General features: G+C 46.6%; 1 protein-coding gene and 1 non-coding gene across 2 annotated transcripts; one reads left to right on the plus strand and one right to left on the minus strand.

The window, feature by feature from the left end:
- Positions 1–461: 461 nt before the first annotated feature.
- TRNAI-GAU (transfer RNA isoleucine (anticodon GAU)) lies at positions 462–528 on the minus strand. Its single transcript has one exon. It is a non-coding gene; the product is annotated as a tRNA-Ile (tRNA).
- A 1,502-nt stretch (positions 529–2,030) lies between these two features.
- Positions 2,031–2,978, plus strand: LOC132583025 (olfactory receptor 6M1-like). Its single transcript, XM_060254691.1, has one exon. It carries the CDS (start codon positions 2,031–2,033, stop codon positions 2,976–2,978), a length of 948 nt encoding a protein of 315 aa, XP_060110674.1.
- The last annotated feature ends 5,206 nt before the right edge of the window (positions 2,979–8,184 follow it).

The raw sequence follows: 8,184 nt of genomic DNA on the forward strand, positions 1-8,184 counted from the left end.
ATGCCGAGATATGAACATATGAAGCTGCCTTATACTGAATCAGACCCTCCTTGGTCCATCAAAGTCAGTATTGTCAGACTGGCAGTGGCTCTCAGACTGGAAAGAGCCAGTTTGGTGTGTAGAGCCAGTTTGGTGTAGTGGTTAAGTGTGCGGACTCTTATCTGGGAGAACCGGATTTGATTCCCCACTCCTCCACTTGCACCTGCTGGAATGGCCTTGGGTCAGCCATAGCTCTGGCAGAGGTTGTCCTTGAAAGGGCAGCTGCTGTGAGAGCCCTCTCAGCCCCACCAACCTCACAGGGTGTCTGTTGTGGGGGAGGAAGGTAAAGCAGATTGTGAGCCGCTCTGAGACTCTTTGGAGTGGAGGGCGGGATATAAATCCAATATCTTCTTCATCTTCATCTTCTTCTCTCCAGGGTCTCAAGCTGAGGTTTTTCACACCTATTTGCCTGGACCCTTTTTTGGAGATGCCAGGGATTGAACCTGGGACCTTCTGCTTATCAAGCAGATGCTCTACCACTGAGCCACCGTCCCTCTGTAGAGATCAATTGATCTCTGATAGAGATCAATTGCTGGCTGGGGTTGCTTCTTGAAGTAGAACCATCTTAATGTGAAGTGGACAACTGGGGCTAAGAACAACAGCGTACAGGAGGGGCTTTAATGATGGATAGAAAAATGGTGAAGCAGCCCTAATAGACCAGACAAGCCGGATCTCATCAGAGCTCAGAAGATAAGTAAGATCCAAACTCAGATGGGAGATCTACCAAGAAGGCTCGTCAGAAGAAGACAAGGCCAAAGCCATCTCTCATATGAGGCAGAACTTCACATAGTTGCCTTGAGTCTGTTGAGGCTGGAGGAACACTGTACCTTTAGGAAAATAATGAGAATTGTCTTCATTTAGTTACCGATAGCTCCATTCTAAATAGTGCTTATGCAAATCTGATGCTCTTGTAGTGTATAACAGCTCCCAATGTATAGTGAAAAACCATGCACCTCTGTTTTTCTTTTGACAGTCACTTGTACAGGGACCTCCTCGTGAAACAAAACTGCCTTGGAAAAAAACATGCTCTTAACTTTGGTAGAGGTAAACTAAATGACTATTGTGCCTTTCGGAGAAAGGAACTATAGAGGGGAAAACAGATAAGCAGAACTTTATCTCCTCCTGCTGTAGTGCTAGAACTCAACTGTCACCAGTGAAGCTGATGTCAATAAACTCAGGAACTATTCCTTTACTGAGCAATTAATTATATCGTGAATTTCACTGCCGGTGGGCATTGGGATGATCATCAGCACAGATGACTTTAAAGGGGGATTAGACAGATTCATGGAGGCGAAATCTTCAGTAAACCTTTGAATACCAGAGTAGAATGTCTCAGTAGAGAGCTACTTTGGTGTAGGGGTTAAGTTTGCGGACTCTTATCTGGGAGAACCAGGTTTGATTCCCCCCTCCTCCACTTACAGCTGCTGGAATGGCCTTGGGTTAGCCATAGCTATTGCAGGAGTTATCCTTGAAAGGGCAGCTGCCGTAAGAGCTCTCTCAACCCCACCTACTTCACAGGGTGTCTGTTGTGGGGGGAGAAGATATAAGAGATTGTAAGCCTCTCTGAGTCTCTGATTAAGGGAGAAGGGCGGGGTATAAATCTGTAGTCTTCTTCTTCATCATCAGGGAAAGGTTTTGGTTTCTCGAAAAGCAATTTCAAACCGGTCTTCTTAGAAGTAAGTCCCATTATATTCAATGGGATTCACTTCCAGGGTAATGTTCTTTGGTATGCAGCCTATTCGTTCTTTGTCAGCTTTTCAGAGGAACTGCTTGGCTATTGTGTCTAAGAGATGGTAGGCTAGACAGACTGCTCTGCTATGTATAATTTGACCCTTACTAGATTTCATTTATTGGGGAGTGGGGATTTATTTTATTTTTAAAAATTGTGCATTGAGATTTGAAAACTGGGAATGATGGCCTTGTTTGAACACTGCGAGGTCCAAAATATATACCTTTCAGATGTATGATCATTCCAGAACCTCAGGATCACCATGGCACTGAAAAATCAGAGCAGCATGAATCAGGTGACAGAGTTCCTCTTAATTGGTTTCCAACTCCCTTGGCCCATGGAGGTCCTCCTCTTTGTGGCACTTCTTGTGGTTTTCCTGTTAACACTAGCTGGGAACATTACCATCATCACGCTGGTGTGCCTCACCCAGCGGCTCCAAACACCTATGTACTTCTTCCTCTGCAATCTCTCCCTCCTAGAGATCCTCTTTGTCTTGACAGTCACACCCAAGATGCTGGTCAACCTTGTTTCCTTGAACAAGACAATTTCATTCATTGGTTGTGCTGCCCAATGTTATTTCTACTTCTTTCTCGGGACGTGCGAGATCATCCTCATCGCTGTGATGGCGTTTGACCGCTACGTTGCCATCTGCCACCCACTTCGCTATCTGGTCATCATAAATGGGCATGTCTGCATTTCGTTGGTCCTGGCCTGCTGGATAGGTGCTTTACTTAACAACTTTGTTCCCGTGATTTTGTTGGCCCGGCTATCTTTCTGTGGCTCTAATGTCATCGACCATTTCTTCTGTGACTACGCCCCAATGGTAAAGCTTTCTTGCAATGATGTCCATTTACCTCTGGCTTTGGAGGCCATCCTGTCGGCAATTGTGCTACTCAGCTCAATGTCTGTTACTGGCATCTCTTACCTCTACATCGTAGCCACCATCTTGCGCATGCACTCCACCCAAGGCCGGCTAAAGACGTTTTCCACCTGTGCATCCCACCTTACTGTAGCATCCATCTTTTATGGCAGTGCCATTTTCATGTACTCTTTGCCTAGCCAGGGACGCTCTCGGGATGTCCAAAAGGCAGTAGCGGTTCTCACGGCTGTGGTGACCCCATTACTCAATCCTTTTATATATTCTCTGAGGAATGAGAAAGTCAAGGAGGCCTTCAGAGATTGTCTACGGAAGAAGAAATTTGTGCTGTGAGAAGAATGGTGCCATCTTGAGCTATCGACTGTGTCCTTTGAGTTGTTGGGATACCCATGGTCAAGATTACGCACAGCTGAAGAAGGAGAAAGAATTGTCGACTGACAAATCTGATGCTTGTAGTACAAAAATGGTTTCTGATGGGCTTGTGTTCTTGAATTAAGTAGGAGAGAAGGGGTTAATGAGAATAATATTTCACAGTTTTGCGATGACCAATAAAAACCCCTGCTGCACAGATTTGTTGCAACCAACCAGAAAAGAAATGTTGTAAGTGCAACATGATCACGATAGGCAACTTGATTTTACATGGAACTTTGCAGTGAATCCCAAACAAAGCAATACCCTTCTAAACTACAGTAGCTTTACAAGGGTGCAGCTATGCTTAGAATTGAATTAAATGGACTTCTCTCCTTTCTACTCGATAGAACTTGTTTTGGGTGTTAAGAGTTTAGACCCCAAATAGCTGTGGATGCAGGGCCAGAATTCTTCCCCCCCTCCCCCCCCCCACACCATTGCCCTGCCCCGGCTACTCTCAATCCAAATCAACAGAAAAAAAGGCACAAAATACGTTGTATTTTTTTGGAGCCTTCAAATTTATAATGTATTAACATTTTCCTTACTATTTTCATCAAGTACGATGTTGTTTTATCTGTCTTGAGTCACTGGTTGACATTTGGAAAGTCAAAGTATCAATACTGTATAATTAAAAAAAAAACCTGCTCTTTTTAATAAAGACAATGTATTTCCATTTGAGCTTTAATATCTTGTCTTGGCTTTAGTTATTTTTTTTTTAAAGTAGGGGTGAGGTCACACGTCACATTAAAAGCGGGTGTGTAGCGCTCAAATTTGAACCGCTGAATATTGATTCGATGCAGGGCCATTCAGACAAGCATCCAAGAATGCGACTCATTCTGTTGTTGAGCGATCAGACATCCAATACTATCACTTTCTTTTCTTGGAGCATGCGTGATCAGATGGTGATTTCTGGGTGGGGGGGGGGGGTCCATTGAACATGCACCCAACTGTTTGGAGGTGGGAAATCAAACATTGCTTCAGAGGCAGGGGGGAGGGAAGGGGGGAAAGTTTCCAGAATTAACGTTGCCAATTCAAACCAAGGAACTGCCATTAATTACTTTCCTAGAAATTGGCAGTGACAATGATATCTGGAAATCTTCCACACTGTTCTGAATAGTGGGATAACGTCTCCCCCCTTCCAATCCTGTGTTGATTGGAGAAGCAGAAGCGTCACCTCAGATTCCTGGATGATCTGGCAATGCGCATGTCTGCTGGGGCTTTTTTTTTTTTTTAAAGGTGGGAGGGGCGGTAAACATTCCAAGGGGCACTGTCGCACATGAGCTGTCCAAACAGGAAAAAGCCGATCTTGTGCCGCTTTTTTGAAAAAGGGCCGGACTTTCTGCGCTGTCAAATTAATGTGGCATTGATCCACAGCAAGCTGGGATGACCCTGGATGATGCTCGATGGCCAGATGTGGATGTCTGAATGAACACATTTAATCCGTCAGCGGGACAGAGCTGTGTCACCACTAATGGTACGTCGGACTGCGCCCTAGTACACTTTTTCTTGATAATATCATAAGAGCAGACTTAGGCTTTTTTAAACCAAAGTGCACGGCTGACAAATTATTTTCAATGAATAAAGAGAAGTATAAAATCATCTGCTCAAATGCAAACTGACCAGGTGACTTCAGGCGCTCTACTGTTCTTTTTGCCTCTCCCCCTGCAATACAACAAATAGACCCTAGCTGGCAGAGCTGCTGTAGGGATTACAAACAGAGAAAAGAGTTCACAGAATCATAGAATTGGAAGGGACCTCCAGGGTCATCTCGTTGATAATGGACCCTTGGTACTCTGTTTGAGGGAGGTGGAGGGTCCAGTGAAAACCTCTCACCTTCACCCCTTATGCCAGCTGGTATGATCTCGCCCAATCCCAGAAGTAGCAGTGGTTTAGCACACAGGAAACCTTTGGATCAGTGCACGACCACCATTTCCCCCATTGCTTCCTTGGGTGCCTGCTTCACTTTGCAGAAAGTGGGTGGGAAGGCTGGGCTTGTTACTGCCTGCCTTCATTCCAGTGAAATAGTTTTTCACAACTACAACTACTGGAGGGTCAGGAAGACAAAGACCAGGCCTCGGATTCAGCAGGAGCTCACAGGAGTGCAGCTCCTGAACCTTTCTGAGGGTTCCCCCTACCCACCTTGCCCACTGAATAGCAGGTGCAGCTGCAAAACAACCCCTGGATGAGCTCCACCACCTATTTTTCTACAAAACGACCCCTGAGGAAGACTGCTAGGTACCTGAATTTCTCTTGGTTAGTGTGTGGTTTCATTTCTTCTCCAGGCTTTCCTTTTCTCAGTTTCCCCTTCTCTTCAGTGTTCTGCAATGTTGCCATATGGTTCTTTTCCAAAATGGAGTGTGGTGGGGAGGTATTGCCTTTTGCTCCACCTCTTACGGCAGGGGTGGCCAACGGTAGCTCTCCAGATGTTTTTCTGCCTACAACTTTCATCAGCCCCAGCCAGCATGGCCAATGGCTGGGGCTGATGGGAGTTGTAGGCAAAAAAAAATCTGGAAAGCTACCGTCGGCCACCCCTGTCTTACAGCAACCATTTTGAGTTTGGCTATGTGACAGCCATTTTGTGCTCTCAAATTCCAAAGGTAACTGCAGATTTGAAGTAGCGGGGATGAGACCCTGTCCTAGGAGAAAGGTTGATGTAAGCCACCATGAAGCAGAAGAAGACAGTACTTGGTGAAAAAGTCCAAGGCAGTAGGAGGGGGGGAAGTAGATCCTGATAGGGTTGCCAGCCATTAGGTGGGGACTGGAGATCTGATTTCACAACTGATCTCCAGCTCTGCTGGAGAAAATGGCTGCTTTGAAGGCTGGACTTTTCAGCATTGCACCATGCTAAGGTGCCTCCCCTCCCGAAGCCCCTCCTTCTCCTGGATCCACCCCAAAGCCTCCAGACCTTTTCCAACACAGACCTGGCAACCCTAAGCCACAACCTTCAGTTTGCAAGACCTGTTGCAGGGACAGCACCTGTGTGTGTGGGGTGGGGGTTGGCATTAAGAAGAAAGCCTAAGGCAGCCTATAGAAAGGTCTGACCATAGAGTTCCTGAAGGCGGGGGGCTGGTTCCCAGAGCTCCTGGCAGCGACAAGAGTAGCTCTAGCAACTGCCAGAAACTCTATGGTCAGAACTTCCTGTGAATAGACAATGCATTGTTTTTCTTTCAAGGTTTTTCTTCCCTGGAGAATTGCATCCCCACCCCCCTCCACACATGCACACTTTGGCTCCAGTTTTCCCTGCTGATCATCTGAGCGTCAGTGAGAAAGGGCTGTGATTGCTAGGAGGTCTCCCACCATAAGCAGGCAAATGGGAACCTTACATAAAGGCCAGAAGATAGCTCCTAGGTCCTCCTGTAAAGCTAGTTGCCAACTCTTTGTTGGGAAACTCATGGAGCTCTGGGGATGCAGCCAGGGGAGGGGAGGATTTTGGAGGGGGGAGGGATCTCAGTATAGTGCCCTCCAAAGCAAGCATTTTCTCCAGAAGAAGAAGATATTGGATTTATAATCTCCCCTTCACTCAATCTCAGAGTGGTTTACAATCTCCTTTACCTTCCCCCCCCAAAAAAAGATATCCTGTGAGGTAAGTGGGGCTAAGAGAGCTCTCATAGAAACTGCCCTTTTGAGGGCAGCTCCACGAAAGCTATGGCTGACCCGAGGCCATTCCAGCAGCTTAAAATGTACTGGTTTTGAAGCATGAGGATGCTCACATGATAGTGAACTCAGCTCTTTATTCAGTGATTCAGCATAGCAAGCTAAAAACTAGACTGGCTTGCAGGGCCAAAGGCCCTGCTTATATGTATGCAAATAACTCCACCCCCAAACCCATCACACACAACTATAGGTTTACGGCTGGTGTAATGACCCCTGATTGGCCTCCTTCCAGAATCCAGGTGGCTATTGTTTAAGGAGCCTCAAGCACAGCCAAGTCCCTGATTGCCCCTGAGGCCAAGTTCCAGTCTCAACACAGCTGCAAGTGGAGGAGTGGGGGAAGAAACCCAGTTCTCCCAGATAAGAGTCTGTGCCCTTAACCACTACCCCAAACTGGCTCTCACAGTTGTAGTCTGAGATTAGTGGAGATTCGGAGAGATCTCCAGGTCCCAATTGGAAGTTGGCAACCCTGAGTCCCACCCGCCCAGCTAGAGATGGTATATAGGCCTGCAACATGCTACCTGGAAATAAAAAGAGAGGGTTGCTGCTTTCTTGGCCAGCAGTTTACCAGCTTTTTTTTTAAAAAAAAGTCTCATTAAGCTGCATATAAATAGTCCAAATAAATATTGAAATTAAGGAGCAATTGCACGCTTTAGCAGAGAACATGAACACAGCAGCCTTGAAACAGCAGTTCTCAGGCTAGAAGCAGACTGTGAATCTACAAGTATAAAGCAAAGAGAGCCCTTCAGGCAAAAGACTGAGTGAAGGAAAGGCTTTGCACCTGCAGTGGGACTAGGTGACATCCATGCCTCTGCATTTTTGGGAGGTCCATTTGCCAGAAGACTCAACTGATAGCCACTCGTGATGAGGCAGAACATATAAGCTGCAGAGAGCCAATATCTGCTGCTTATACCTTCCATTTGACCTGCTAGGGTAAATATATCCTCTGAGTCTGACCTAATACTACCCTAGTGCCATGCAAGGAGCTGCAGTATATTTCTGGTTGGAGTTTAGGGCTGCCAACTCCAGGTTGTGGGCAGAGCTTGGAGAGGGTCCAGTTGGGTGAAGGGAAGAAACTCCACAGAGAGTTATACCACAGAGACCACCCTCCAAAGTTTTCCTTCTGTCCAGAGGAACTGATCTCTGCAGCCTGGAAATCAACTGGCGTTCTAGGAGATTTCCAGGCCCTACTTGGTGACTGCCAACTCTGTTGGAGGGATGGCTGCTTCCAGGGCCTTTTTTTTAGCAGGAAGTCCTTTGCATATTAGGCCACACACCCCTGACATAGCCAAACCCCCAAGAGGGCTGTTCTTCCAGGGCTGACTGCAAGCTCCAGGAGGATTGGCTACATCAGGGGTGTGTGGCCTAATATGCAAAGGACTTCCTGCTACAAAAAAAAGCCCTGGCTGTTTGAATCCAGGCACTGACCCTGCAAAGCAAAATAGTTTGAGAGTCTACACCAGAGGTGGCCAACGGTAGC

Source organism: Heteronotia binoei, chromosome 15 (assembly GCF_032191835.1).
Source record: "Heteronotia binoei isolate CCM8104 ecotype False Entrance Well chromosome 15, APGP_CSIRO_Hbin_v1, whole genome shotgun sequence".
Classification (NCBI taxonomy): Eukaryota; Metazoa; Chordata; class Lepidosauria; order Squamata; family Gekkonidae; genus Heteronotia; species Heteronotia binoei.

Coding starts and splice junctions, on each gene's coding strand:
- LOC132583025 (XM_060254691.1), top strand. CDS start 2,031: ATGGCACTGAAAAATCAGAGCAGCATGAATCAGGTGACAGAGTTCCTC.